The sequence below is a fragment of the Salvia miltiorrhiza genome, chromosome 7 (genome assembly GCF_028751815.1).
Source record: "Salvia miltiorrhiza cultivar Shanhuang (shh) chromosome 7, IMPLAD_Smil_shh, whole genome shotgun sequence".
Taxonomy (NCBI): domain Eukaryota; kingdom Viridiplantae; phylum Streptophyta; class Magnoliopsida; order Lamiales; family Lamiaceae; genus Salvia; species Salvia miltiorrhiza.
The window spans coordinates 27,839,447-27,854,487 of NC_080393.1; the positions used below are offsets into that span (position 1 = coordinate 27,839,447).

Sequence of the window (15,041 nt, forward strand, 5' to 3'; positions counted from 1 at the left end):
ATCATACTATTTAATAGGGGTTTTGGCAAATAAAATCACGAACTGTTTCGAAATTGCAATTTTAATGTGAATTTTGAAGTGCGGTGAATTAAATCACCATAATATTCATGTTACGGTGTTGTTTAAAATAAAATTGTTGAATATTGAAAATTATGGTGCAAATAGAAGATACAATCCCTTTATAATTTAGAAAAAAAAAATAATTGAAACGAAAGGACATCGTTTAGGCCTCACAAAAACGATGTTGTCTTTACTAATCCACGTAAGCTTAAGCCCAGTACTCCAACGACCGAAAAAAAAAATGGAGAAACAGAATTGCAAAAATTGAAAAAGTGGTGATTTAATTCGTCACTCTTCAAAAGTCATATTATAAAATTACAATTTTAAAATAGTTCATAATTTAATTTGCTAAAATCACTATATTTAATAATGATTTTATTAAGCACTTTCACATCCAAAGTTCCAACAGCTTGATCACACGACTGCAGAATCCTAGGGTGAAAAATATGTATATTTTCATAATTTTCACATATTTTGTAGTTAGAATAATTTTTCTCAAGTAGGATGGAAAAAAAAAAACCGAACAACCTTTTTTCTCTCATTTTCACTGTAGTTTATGACTATATTATTATAGAATATTGATGTGATAGTATTTTTTTTCATATTATCCACCCTAGATAACATGGGATTAAAAAGGTAGAAATCGCTAAAATGTGATTAGATTTTCCTAACTTTTTTTATCTCATTTTTTGAAGATAAATTTACAAAATATGAGAAATTGTGCCATTGTGTGTGTGTGTGTGTGTGTGTGTGTGAGAGAGAGAGAGAGAGAGAGATGCAGATCGAGATTAATGATATTGCCAAAAGGGAATTATGTGAATTAATCATGTGTAGGCATTGATGAGGATAATATCGTATCTTAAACCTGGCAGAGTTAGTGAAGGGTTTGTCCTCTGTTGGCATTGGAGGGGCAGATTTTAAGCATTCCCATTTAAGCATTCTGTACACACAAATCACAGAAACCCTACTACTCTACTGTCTTACCTATCACCTATCCTCCCATTCATTTATCACCAAATATCTATCACCTTTGACTGAACTTGTGGAGAGAGAGAGAGAGAGACTAAATGATACACTGAGTTTTGATGTCAGCAGCTTCTTTAATCAATGTGCCCTTATTCCAGGTCTATATTGAAGGACAATTTTGGCTTCTCCTCTCAATTTAATTCCAAACTTCTTGGTTATCCTAATTCATATACAAAAAGAAAAACCAAAAGATCATAACAATAAATATCCGATGATCTCAGCAACAAAATTTACAAAAAAAGCTGGAAAGATTATCTGAGGAGATATTAGTCTGCAGCAGTTGGATGACAGGCTGGTAACAAAACTGCAACACTCAACCTAAGCTCTTATTATTGAAGCTGTGAGAACTCATTATTATTTCTATTCTGTGCTTCACTTATTGAGACCATCAACATACTCACTCCCTCCCAAAACAAGGATGATTAAAGAGTAAAAAGATAAAAAAGTAATGGAACCCACTTTTCATTTTTAAAAAGGAGACACTTTATTAGACAATCCAAAAAGGAAAGTAAACATTGGTCATGAGATGGAGGGGAGGGAGGGAGTAAAATCAACAACTTACCATGGCTGAATCCCATTTACTAGTATATTCAATAATGAATAATATAATATGTGTTGAATTTCAATGAGATCAATTATCAATCTTCTGAGTTACCAGACTTTCAGAGAGAGGAGAGGTTTGGCACAATGCCCACAGTAACTGAAAATCTGAGTCATGCAGCAGAAGTGATTAAACATCTTGTGCAGGTAAAAAGCCTGTCTCTTTTATTGCAATATAGCTTTCTGCATTCTGTTATATGACCTTATTTTCGAACACATCACACTTGCAAAAATTTATGGAGCTGTTAATACATGTACTATAATATTATATATGGGGAAAAAATACTTTTCCAACAGAATTGTGAAAGATGCCAATTATAGTATTGACTAGGCAATTTCACAGCTTATAGGGGGCTTAGCTGAATGAATTGAAAGAGGGAAAGAGGAATGTCGAGCTGCAATGGTGCTTTTAGTCATCCGAAGCTTAAAACCAACATCCAAGAAATCCTTTGCACCAAGTCTACCATGGAATATGAATCAAAATAGCAAAATATTCAATACTATCTTAACTTCAGAATTTATTAGTAGATGATTCCATGACATAGTTGAGCACATATTCTTCTTGTTGCATCATAGAACAAACATCAAGACAGATCAAATTTGAGTATTAGCAACTAAATTATACTTTTGGGCGGTGAAATAATTTCTAAATTTATTTAGAATTTTAACAAGTTCATCCGTTGCCTTAAGACAAACTACTGATTTAGACACCGAGTTGAACTTCAGTCCACATTTTTATGAGCTTTTAAACCTCAAGAGTAATTGGACCATTACAGTTGAGTTTTCGTATTTCTTAGATACCACAGGCAACATCCCTTGATATATCCTCATTATTCTTCATTTATAAAATGAAGAGGGATTTGAACCTATTGCCACAAGAAAAGAGAGCATGTGGAATGGGATAAAAAGGAAGTCGAGTAGACTCACGGTTATTAAAGAATTTCCAGAAGTTTTGAGTTGATCTACATCAAGTCCCTCTATTTTGCAATCACCTGAAGTTTACCACACTAAAGAACTTCGATTCATTAGAGCCAAGGCTTGGTGCTAGTACAAATTTTAGCACTACATTATATTTAGATATAGTCTATATATGGTATATTGTAATTTGTAATCATAGGTTACAGATTTTAAGTCTGCATATTTAAATGGTGGACAGTTTCAAAAGGATAAGAAAAATGGAGATAGAGGAAAAAGGTTGACCTTATCAACCAAGTTTGTTACTTGAAGACCTAAGATTTAGGAAGCCATAACTACCTCATCTGAAGTGGTTAGAGGTCGACTCCTACATGCTGAAGAAGCTTGGTTATCAAGGTTTTCAGACGTCTATAAATAGAGGGTGTTTGCACTTCATTCAGTACCAATTCATAGAGAGAAAAAGTCCACTGCTAGATGCAGCGTTTGATTCTGAGCTTGTTGATTCACCATTCTTTCCAACATTCAGAGTCCAGTAAACTTAGGGCATCTGCAGCGCTCAGTGCTATTATACAATAGCTTTAACACCAAAATAGCGCAAAATTTCAGTTTCATCTCGAGCCTAATACTCCAAAAAGATACTTTTAATTAGTCTACTTTTGATTAATAGAAGAAATCTATTGTAATTAATGCAAAATAACAATAATAATAATGCATAAAAGAGAAAAAAGAAAAAAAAATAGCGCAATACTGTAACAATCTCCATTTTAGAGCAGAAAAGTGCAGCAGGGTTGGAGAGATTGGAAGCTTCAAAAAAGCCCTGAGCACTAATTTAAAACTCCCATTGGATATGGTCTCAGAGTGGGATACTTTTGGTTTGTAGAGTCTGATAGGTTGTTAGAGTGTTGTGGGCGTTTACAAGTCCTCTTTACTCACTATATAGTCTAGTGACTTTTGTGTCTTTGCTTTTCAATAGTTTAGAAGGGATTCTTTCCTATTGAATTGTTTTCAGTCGATTAAGAGGTATTCTTAATCTATCGTATTGTAACTCACAAAGTTATAGTGAATTCATGCTGCAAGTTAATTAACAACATGTGCCCACACTTGTTTTGAGCTTGGTGATACAGAAGTTTAGATTTGCAGGATAGATGAGATTTCTTTTGGCAATGAGTCAGCTTATATAGCTAGGGTTAAGCCTACGAGATAATAAGGAATAGAAAACCAAGCTAAAGATAAATTACAATGTGCATTTTCATTTGGTAAGACTGCAATCTACAGCTTCATCATCCCAAGCTATGGTGTATACAAACTATACCACCAAGAGAGGAGTCGCTACCATCAAATTGGCACAATCCTATATCAAATACTCTTTCAACTTTTCACACTTGTTGCATTAGTATGTTAACAAAATTTAACTGTAAAGTCAAAACTCTCTGTAATTGTGAAGTCAGCGCATGGCAAAAACTCTGCATGCCCATTACAAAAATAAGCTAGAATTTACATCTCCATCTACAAGCATTCCAATTACACAATCATATACAAATGTAAAAAAGCAGCAACTTACATAAAGCTAGGATGATCTCGAGTCCAGCATCCGCAGTCGCCTCTCAATCAAGCGCGCATTGAACTCACCATCACTAACCTTCAACATATCTGATAATGCCATAGAAAATCCATGCTCCATCAAAAGCCTATGGCGCGGCTTAATCTTCTTCTCCAAACTAAATGAAAAATACTGCGGGAACCGCTTAATCTCCTCCAAATCCCCATTCATTTCCTTCAAGAAATACTCCACCTTCGGCACGTAATTATTCTCAACACTAAATGTCAACAGCCCCGGCGACCTCAGCACCATATTCCTCACTTGATCATACTCAAACCCTAGCCCCACCAAAAATTCTATCTTGGGAATCAAAGTAAGCTCAACGCTCGAAACCAGCAACACCGTGTTCTGAGCGGTTAATCTATGGGGCCCGGAAAACCCCAATTCGGTCAGGAACTGAAACGCGGGTCTCAATTGGGTATCCGGATCGGAAACAAGGAGCCTAGGGCACCGAATTATTGCCTTCCTGATATCGGGGAACGGAATTCGGACAACGTTGATGAGAAAATCGAGAATTGGGTATATGTCCTCGTAAGCATCGGCGGTGAGGAGCTCCGGATACATGTCGAGAATGCGGCCGGCCGCGGCGAGCTCGACGCCCATCGATGAGAGGCATTGAGTGACCGAGAGGAGAGTGGAAATAGGGGCAGAACGGATATTAGGGTTTTTATGGAGGGCTTTTGCCGGATTTACTCTCAGGGATTGGAGGTAAAGCACCTTCTGCCGGAATTTGAAGCCGGAGTCGGCGGTGGTGGGAAGGAGGTTAATTTGGGTATTTTCAGGTTTTGGCGGGGTCGGGATTTGCAGTCTAATTATCATTTTCACCCAAAATTGCTCGCCGATAAGCTAGATTTCCTTTTTGCCCTCACACACAAACACAATTTCCTTTCCTTTAAAAAAAAAAAAAAAAGTAACATCTGTTTGAGGAAGGCCCAAATGGGTGGGATTTAAAATCTTATTCAATCTATTTGGGAGAAATGGGCCTAAGCTTAATGTGCCATAAATTTTTAAGAAAGAAAAAGATGGCTAACCTAATGAATCTATTAAGTGGGCTACATCCATTTGGGCCGAGAAGGCATGCTTTGAATTGTTGAGTTGGAAATTATAATGATGGGATAATACTTCTGATTGTTGATTTTTGGAATTTGAGTTGCTATTGAAATACTTAAGCTCTTACATTTTTATTTAATCATCTATAATATTTTCTCACTTTCATTCTTCAATCAAATGCTTGCTCTAATAAAATTCTCATTCTCATTCTCATTCTAATTATTTTGTCTCAAAAGTTACAAGCATATGATTCTTTGTATGTTTTAATACATATAGTATTGTGAAACTTGTGGAGATATAGAAACGGTGATCTTTGGAGTGAAATATGAAGCTCTTCCTCGTGTTTCTTGTGTATGTAATCAAGCAAATGTGAAAGCTCGTATATAACCGAGTTACATGTTAATCTCATTCCAAAATGATTTAGATTTTTACTCCTTCCATCCCACGAATCTTGATAAGTTTGATTTCGGCACGAGAATTAAGGAGTTGTAAGTTATGTCATAAAGTATAAAAGAGATAAAGTAGAAAAGAGAAGATAATAATTATTATCTTATTTGGAAATGTGTCAAGATTTGTGGGACGACCCAAAAATGAATACGTGTCAAGATTTGTGGAACGGATGAAGTATTTGTTTTTTAGATAAAATGATTTAGATTTTAATCTTGAGTAAATTTTTTGTTTTGGAGATTGAAGAATAAAACCAGGGCCGACCCAACGTCTTCAATGATCATCCTATGTGTAGAGCACCAACAAAAAATACGCATCATTATTGATATTCTTTTTTCAAAAAAAAAAAGGGAACATACTTATATTCATGTATAACTTTATTCTAGTTTTTAATCTATACGGTTTGATTCGTAAGGATTTTTTTTTTTTCTTCTTCTTAAAAACAGGATTAGCGTAATGATTCTCCATTTTTCTACTTGATAAGTTGAAGTTCCGATCTATTGATTGAAGGGAAAAGGTCTTACTAATTAAGTTGTGGTTCATTGTCAGTTTGATATGTAAAGGTTGAATTGTAGCATTTTCAATCCTAAAAGAAATGGAACGATGAAGGGATTTATAGTAATCATACACATTGAAAATCTATATAACCATATTCTAATTTTGGTTCCCTTAAATTTAATTATATGTAACATCATTTAATTTTTAAGGTGCATGATTTTTGGTTGATAAATTTATTATGGAAAAATTAAGAACAAAAAAAGAATCTCTTCAAATCCCCCCTTTTTCTTTTTCTTCATTTTCTACAAAAGAGAAATTTATTTCTCATTCATCATTTTTACTTCGAGGAAGAATAATATTATCACAAAAAAAGAGATAATATTATTTTTTTGGAGTGAAAAAACTAAATTAGAAATGGTGAACTTTCTTTTTAGAAAATGAAAGAAAAAAAGAGACATTTAAAGAGAGAAATTTTTATTATCTCTCTTTTTTTCATAACAAATTTATCAAAAAAAAAAGAACACATTCCTAGTAGTTATATAGTTGATTGCTAGAAATTCCATTTAATTATAAAAAAAAAAAAAACAAATTGTAGATTATTTTTAAAAGAAAGGAAATGGTTAGAAAATCGAAACAATATACTCCATCTGTCCACAATTTAATGCCCTATTTGCCTTTAAAAATTTGTCCACAATTTAATGTCTTATTGTACTTTTTGTACACTTTTACTTTTCTTTTTTTCTTATATTTACTACCATTTGTCACTAATGGATCCATTTTAAAACACATTTATTATTTTTATATTATATATTTTATTATACTTTATCACTAGTGGACTCACTCATAACACCTTTATCACTCTAGTCAACTATCTTTATCACTTTAGTCAACTATTAATTCATGGACGGATGGAGTAAATTTTGTTGAATGAAATTAAGCATATAGTGTGGTTAGAAGACGACACGGGGCTCGAGACTCGATAGGCGCAGACTAAAATCATATTGAAGACTACGCCTTCATTCACATTTCATTTGACTTTTCCCCTTTTTATGGATTTCACTTTTCAAGGAGTTGAACGCTGCTCATTTCACCCCTTTTTATTTTTATTCTTTTTCTTCCCTTACAAATAGTGACTGGATTGATAGCAATCGACTATTAAAAATGCATAATTTGACGTTGGTTTATTTTTTGACTATTGTATATTTCCTTTTATATACTGCCAAGCAACCTTGTTGATTATTTTGAACTAGAAGTGAAATACAATAAATAAGGCCAAATAATTAACATAGTGATATATTAGTGCTATATGTATGTAAATGGGAACACATTGTGGCTGATCGTGGTCTAGAATGTCGACCAATATAGCTACCAATTAATACCAGTTTTTGATTCAAAATTTGATTGTCACAACACGAATTGGACTGTACCCACCATCAATAATATTGTCACTACAAAATCATAATCAGCTAAATACCTAAATTTGACCGGAGATGGGAAGAGGCGGGCAACGCCGGTGGGCGGTGGCGACGGCGCAACTCGTTGGTTGAACAGTATAGGCGAGCGCCGAGCACCGACAAAAGAAATCGTCAAATCGGACGTCAACTTCTGATAGAGACGGGGACGGGCGAGGCGAATCTCGGGTGGCCGGAGATCGGAGAGGTGGCGGTCGGACGAAGTGAGAAGTGATAAGGCAGCGGCGTCAATTTATGTTCGAGAGCGGAGAGACAGACGACGAGTTAGAACTTAGGGCTAGGGGTTAATTAAATTCCTATATTTCCTAAAAATTACTCCCTCCGTCCCGCTCCAAATGTCTCCTTTCTTTTGGGCACGGAGATTAAGTAGAGAATCGCAATTGAGTGGATAGTGTTTTAACCGGGAAATCATGATCGGGTTGTGAATTTTACCTAGTATTTGAACGTGAGAATCGAAAGAGAGTAGAGTAGAATTGAATTGTCAAGAACAAAAAGAAGTTCGCCGTTGTATTGAGAAAGAGCACGTAAAGATACATGGTACAAGTGCATGGATATTTATAGAATACACTTTAGGGGCAAAACAGTAATTTCAGCCTTGCAGTCATGTTCCCCGCGTGGTCAGGGGTACTATGGTAATTTTGATTGCCTTCGCTCATTCCTCTGCTCAGAGATAGAGAACCGTGTGTATCAGGGAGTTTTGGATTTCTCTGCGGACAGATGATTCCTCTGCTCTGACGCTTTCCGGGTAAAGTGGTCGTTTCTGCCATTGACTATCCGTGAGTGGAGCATTCCTCTGACCTCAGCGATCCCTCTGACCTGAGCGATTCCTCTGCCCAAGCTCATTCCTCTGCTCTGCATATATTACTCCTCATCATTAAGAAATGTGTATAAAATAGATAAAGTGGGAATAAAATAGATAAAGTGGGTAGGTGAAAATTATTTAAATATTAAGTATAGAGAGAGTGTGTATTGCCAAAAAAGAAAATGAGACATTTGGAGTGGGACAACCCAAAATAGAAAATGAGATATTTGAAGTAGGACGGAGAGAGTATTTAATTGTAAATTTTTGTGGGTATGCGGGTACCCTCTACCCGAAATTTTTGAGGATATAATACCCGCACCCGACCCTCATCTTTAATTTTGCGGGTATCGGGTATCCGATATCCGCGCGGGTATCGGGGCGGGTGAAGGTATACCCGATACTAGCAACCTGATTTTACAGCCCTAAGGTTAAGTATTGAGTTAGTGGGTTAGGTAATTAAAATGATTTAGTTTGTGTTTAAATTATTGGGTTAGTGATTGGGCCCATCAAAATGTAAAATTATAATGGGTGATTATTTTGTAAATATTGAGTGTGATGAAGTTTAAAATATAAGGGATAGTTTTCGAAAAAGGAAAGCATACAATTTTGATGGACAAATGAAACTAATAATAAACATACAATCTTCATGGATGGAATGAGTATATAATAGAAAAGTACATTACATTAGAGCATCCACAACAAGACTCACGGAGCTGATGCACGCCCATCTCGCGCGAGCCTTGCACCGATGTCGGGGTGGGGAGGCGCGAGGCAAGGAGCACAAGTGCATACTCGGTGCGGAGGAAGAGAGAGGAATCGCGTGAAAGGCACAACCTAATAGGGAAAAGAAGTTGAAAATCATGGAGCAATGGTCCACTTCGGCCCAAAAATCATTTTTGTAAAAGAGTTGGTACTCTTTTTTTCTTTCTTTATTCTTAAATTTCTTCTATAAATACTCCATTCTTCCCATTCAATTTACACCATTCTTTTCTTCATCATCTTCTTCATCCTATTGTTAATTTTCAATTCATCTTCTTTTCATTTTTTTTTCTTCATTTTTTCGTTTATGAGAAAGGGAGCGTGATAGGGAAAATTGGTGGAAAAACAACCCACAAAATTCAGTGCCTGATTTATGCTTAATTTACTCTATTTTTAAGGGTTTGTTTGTGCGTGTTTTAAGATAATCTTCTGGAAATTGGTGCGTTTATGGTGTATTTTATGCTTTGCAGGAGATTTAGGCTTTCGAGATGGAAGAATGCAGTTTTAGAGAATTTTGGATGAATTTGGCATTTTCTAGGTGTTCTGGTCTCCAGAGCAGAGGAACCGACATCTCCAGAGCAGAGAAATCACCATTTCTCTGGAGTCAGAGAAATCACCATTTCTCTGGAGTCAGCGAAGTCAACTCACCAGAGCAGAGAAACCAATCGCCAGAGAAGTCGATAGTCAGAGCAGAGGAATCGAGAAGCCAGAGAAATCAAAGCCAGAGAAATCACCATTCCTCTACAGAGAAGCGCCAGCATCAGAGAAGTAAAGTCCAGCGCTCAATAGTCAGGGAAGTGAAAAGTCAGAGAAATCACCATTTCTCTGGCGAAGACAGAGCAGAGAAATCACCATTCCGCTGGCGACCAATTTCTCTGGTGAGGTCAGAGAAATCATCCGTTCCTCTGGCGAGAGCTGCGAATTCGGCAAGAGTAGGAGTATTTTCCGGAGCGCGCATCCAGCTGGAGAGTTGCCTTATTTTACACGATTCTATTATCTTTAGAATTCTACTTTGCATGGCAACTTCCATGTTGATCGTAGGAAATCTGAAATCTATAAATAGGTCATCTTTTGACCTATCTATATATACCATATCGGAGACCCCCCGAACCCAAACATTCATATTTTCAGTTTTATAGCTTTAGAATATTTTAGCTTTCTATGTTTTCAAGGCTTGGATCAAGATTGAAGATTCAAATCGCTACAATCGTTTTCATTCAGTTTTTATTTAATTCAGTTTTTATTATTGCTTTCTTCTTAATTATGTTTATGTTTTATTTTAGTATGTCTAGCTAGTTTCCTTTAGCTGATTCTAGGGTTTGTAAATAGTTGATTGAATTTATGTGATTTATTTGTTAATACCTTTGTGCCTTCCAGTTTATGATTCATAATTCCTGGTGCTTGATTTCTTGTGAATTATCTGATCAATAGTTTGCATGTTTAGCTATTCGGTTTGAGACCTAGCGGAGATAACTGTTTAGCGGATTCAGGGATGTATGATATGATTTTAACCTTGAGACCTAGCGGAGATAGGTGGATCATAGGGAGCTATTCTTAGGAGCTATTGGGAGTTAGTAGATCTTCTTGAGACCTAACGGAGATAGAGAATTTATTAATCTACGATCGTTGCTGCTCTAGCGAGAGTAATTGATTAATTAAGTGATCTCTCATCATAACTGGATTAAACTGGTACATAGGATTAATAGATTTATTGCGTAGATTTAGTTAATGAATTTACTACCCTAGGATCAGTTGTTTTTAATATTTGATTTTTCTACGTGATTTTATTTGTTGCTTTTTAAGTTTAGTTTTAATTAAACCTTCTTCATAATCGTTTGCATGTCTACTGTTATAGTCTGTTTAGGGGATAGCTAAAGTTATTTTGTTGTGTCAGTCCATGTGGATACGATACTCGGTTACTGATTATTTGCTACAATTGCACCGTGTTAGTTGCGGTATTTGTTGCTAAGAAATTAGTGATCAGTGCCGCTACCGGGAAACCCAAATTCTTTCGGCTATGCTTTTTCGCCATTCTCTCAAAAATCAAACGCCTTCACTCTGATGGGTATTGTTGGAATAAACTTGAACAAAAACTTTGTTCAAGATGATGACGTCGACCAAGAAACGCGGCAGCTACTCTCCAGCTGAGACAAAGCTCATATGCACCTTTTGGTGCGAGTTTAAAGCCTTGAAGAGAGCCAATCAAAAGGCTTTCGTCTATTAGGGAGGAATCATGACAAAGTACAACGAGCAACGGTCTCCCAACATAATTCCACGTGACGTGAAGTAAATTATGCCACACTTTCAACAAGTCCAACCGAACATAAAAGTTTGGAGGGTGTGTTCGAGAAATGTCGTTCAAATTGGGGGAGTGGCGTGAGCGGCGACCAAATCACAATGGCGACGCAACAAATGTTTCAAATTGAGCATTGGTCTATGTTCAAATATCCTCACACTTGGTATATTCTACGCGAGTATCTAAGATTCGCGTCATCCGGCGACAACATCTACTCTGCCAAGAAATTGAAGCGATCCGACTTCAAGTGAGCCGAGTATCACAACAAGGCCTATAGGCAAAAAGAAGGTGAAAGAGACTAAGGAAAAGGGACGAAGAAGGCCGAGTCGTTGGTGGAAGGCGAGAAACTTGAAAGAGTCATCGTGGCCAAGGATAACATGGTTAAAATCATGAATTTTTTGGTCGTATAAGCAACAGGACCTCACCAACTCCATCCACATGGGCATGGAAACGTCGACAATGACTCCAGTCGAATTGAAATTTCACCAAAAGATGGTGGCAACAATTCACCGTCGCCGATGATGGTGAATTTTATTTTTTTAACTAATGTAGATTTTAATTTTTATTTTAATGTAATATTAAATTTTAATTTTGATGAAATTTATGTTGTTAAATTTAATATTTAATTTAATTTAAAAATGCGTTTAAACTAAAATTAAATGAAATACTATAAAATTAGGAAGCTCGAAAGTAAAGAGTCTTGATGTGAAGAAGTGGCTCTTAAATGGGGGAACGCTTTTTAAGGGGCTCACTGTGGATTTTCACTGAAAATTTGATATAGGGTGTTTGGCTAAGCTTATTTTAAAGAGCTTATAAGATGTTTTAAGAGCTTATAAGATGTAATTTTTTAAGAGTTTATAAGTTGTCAAAATGTTTGGATAAATGAGCTTATAAGTTAGAGAGAATAATTTTAGTTAGTGAGAGAAAATCTTTGTTAGAGAGAGAAAATCGAAGAAAAATGAAATTAAAATGATATATGATGAAAATAAAAAATCATAGTTGAGTTATTTTTATAAAATGAGTATTGCTTATAAGATAATGAAAAAAATAAGTTGGGATAGATGAACTTATTTTTTGGGGAGCTTATTTTTACAACTTATAAGCTGTTTTGAAGAGTTTATAAACTCAGCCAAACACCCTCGTAATCTCAAAATATTGGTATGGAAGTTCCCATGACCGGTGGGCGGTGGCATACACAACATGCAACCATACCATATTTATCTATATTTTTATGTATGAATTCATTACCCAATTATTCAGCGAAAGCAAGTTTTCCCATAAAATAATTAAAGTGTTCGGTGATCTTCTTTCCTTTAATTTCGAATTTATAACCTTTTCTTTTCGACCTAGGACGGCACTGTATGTTTTTCTAAAATAAGGGAGGGCGAGTTGGCCAAATTATGTTAATGCATTTTTTGGATCCAAGCCCAATAATTGCTCGATTTATTGTACGTAGAGCCTCCATATATTAATTCCTACTACTCTATAAATTTAGTATATTCTTTTTTATATATAAACTCACGTGATTTCTACATTAGTAATTGATGAGTATTTTACCATAGTCGGAATTGCTTTCCATATATAATATGGACAACGAGTCAGCTTAACGGTATGCGTTAATCGTATTTAATTAATTATATCATAGCACCGCTGCTGCATCATCTAATACCACAACCAAAGATAGCACGTGTAAATAAAATTGAACTAAAACGCCAAATCGAAGAAGTTGTAAACAAGAAACAAGCCATTTCATTTAGTTACATATTGATCTTCCAACAATAAGACTTTTACAATAGGAAGCGGGTGGTAATATATCCACCTCAGCCATCTTCTGCCTCTTAAGCGACAGAAAAATAGTTCCCCAAAAAAGAAAAAGAAAAAATCCCAAAAACAATAGCCTCAAGTCAAGAGCAAGAAAGATAATCCTACCCCCACAAATTTGTGATTCTCATTTGAACCCCAAAAAGCCAAGGACCATATAAAATTAGCCCCCTCAATTTCTTTTTCCACCCCTTTAGAGACCCAACTACTACCTAGCCACCTAACTTAGGTATATTATAAAATTGATATTCAACGGAACTGAGCGCCGGCGAAGGTCTGGCCAAAGGACCAGCCGGCCGGGGCGGCGTTGTTGGAGACGACGGTGCGGCCGTCGCTGGTGGTCACCTTGAACGACAGGCTCTGACCATTGAGGTTGTTGTTGCTCTGCCAGTTCTGGCCCCAGTTCCTCGACATCGGCTGCCACCCAGTCCGAGACCCTTTAATCGCCACCGCGTGCACGTCGCCGGCGCCGCCGACATTCGTGATGAGCACTAGGTTGAAGTAGGAGTGCCCATTGATGGTGAACCTAATTCCGCCCCTTCTCCTGCAGGCTACCCTGTAACATAGTATTGTTATTTGGGGTATTTCTTTATAGCTCAGGGGCCTACATGCAACAAAATACTGAATTTTCGGTTGGATCCCAGTGGGAATTATTAAATGAATTACAAACTTGAGTTATTTATTCCACACCTATACACAAGCGTACAAAAAGGGCAGGGGCATAAATGTCCATAACCATGATAGTGTTTTAGTGAGCTCGAGCACACCATTAACGTGAGTCACGAAAACGCCAAAAAGCAAGACGCCGGTCCTCTTTAATCTTTATAGTTAAAAAGAGAATAAACAAGTAAAAGCTTATTACCTTCTGTAAGCAACGGGGACAATGCCGGCTCTGTACTGAGCAATGTGTTGGAATACGGGCTGAGAGAGGTCGAAGTGGTGGAGGGGCGGGTTGCACCACCCCCCTGCATTGTTCGGTAAGGCGTTGTTTGGGGGGCAGAAATTGGTCGCCGTCACCAGAATCGAACCGGGCAAGCACCACCGCCTCTCGCCGGCGCACCTGATCTCGTAGCAGGACCCGCAGCTCAGCCCGTTGTTGAACAGGGCGGTACTCAGCGCTGCAGTGTTTGTACCGTAACCTTGGCTGTACAGATTCCCGTAACCGCACGCGCCACCTGTTTCGAGAATTCTGGGTTCAGCCAAACACGCACTGATAGAAAAAATGATTTTTTTAAAACAAACACAAAAAACATACCCATTGTTCCCGAAGCATCGCTTCCTCCGTAGAAGGTTGCATGGGCGTTAGCCCAGCCCCCGCCGTAGGCATTCGCACCCGATACCACTGCGAGAAATCCGACCAGGAAAAGCCCGAGAAGAGCCATTATTAATTTCGAGAGGGAGAGGGAGAGGGAGGTTGAATTGAGGAAAATGTGAAGAGAGAGTGGCGATATAAATAGAGGTAAAGTGCTTCTAAACTGGAACTTAAAGGCTATTGCGGTGGGGACCATATACTGTTGGGGTTTAAACCACCGAACTGATGGGCAAAAGGGTCAATTCACTCTCAGTGGGAATTTGTTTTGTGGGAATTCTGCGCGCCTTTGGACTTATATAACCAATCCTCTCGCAACAAAAAAATTTAAGAAATTAATATTTAGTGTATTTAAGTATGATAGATGAAAAAATAAAAAGAAGAAT

The 15,041-nt window shown here is 36.9% G+C and overlaps 2 protein-coding genes across 5 annotated transcripts; both read right to left on the minus strand.

Annotated features, from left to right (window-relative positions):
• Positions 1 to 934: 934 nt before the first annotated feature.
• Positions 935 to 5,119, minus strand: LOC130995816 (transcription termination factor MTEF1, chloroplastic). Of its 4 annotated transcripts, none has more exons than XM_057921258.1 (2): positions 4,163 to 5,086; positions 935 to 1,246 (listed from the first exon to the last, which is right to left on the minus strand). In XM_057921258.1, the coding sequence occupies exon 1, from the start codon at positions 5,018 to 5,020 to the stop codon at positions 4,169 to 4,171; it is 852 nt and encodes a 283-aa protein (XP_057777241.1). In that variant the 5' UTR covers positions 5,021 to 5,086; the 3' UTR covers positions 935 to 1,246; positions 4,163 to 4,168. The 4 variants fall into 4 exon arrangements, with proteins under 4 accessions (XP_057777241.1, XP_057777242.1, XP_057777239.1 ...); XM_057921259.1 differs by lacking the exon at positions 935 to 1,246 and adding an exon at positions 1,307 to 2,146; XM_057921256.1 differs by lacking the exon at positions 935 to 1,246 and adding an exon at positions 2,759 to 3,220 and having other exon boundaries at positions 4,163 to 5,119.
• An 8,132-nt stretch (positions 5,120 to 13,251) lies between these two features.
• LOC130995814 (expansin-A15-like) lies at positions 13,252 to 14,837 on the minus strand. Its single transcript, XM_057921253.1, has 3 exons — positions 14,602 to 14,837; positions 14,209 to 14,521; positions 13,252 to 13,902 (listed from the first exon to the last, which is right to left on the minus strand). Exons 1-3 carry the CDS (start codon positions 14,726 to 14,728, stop codon positions 13,596 to 13,598), a joined length of 747 nt encoding a protein of 248 aa, XP_057777236.1. The 5' UTR covers positions 14,729 to 14,837; the 3' UTR covers positions 13,252 to 13,595.
• Between the last annotated feature and the right edge of the window lie 204 nt (positions 14,838 to 15,041).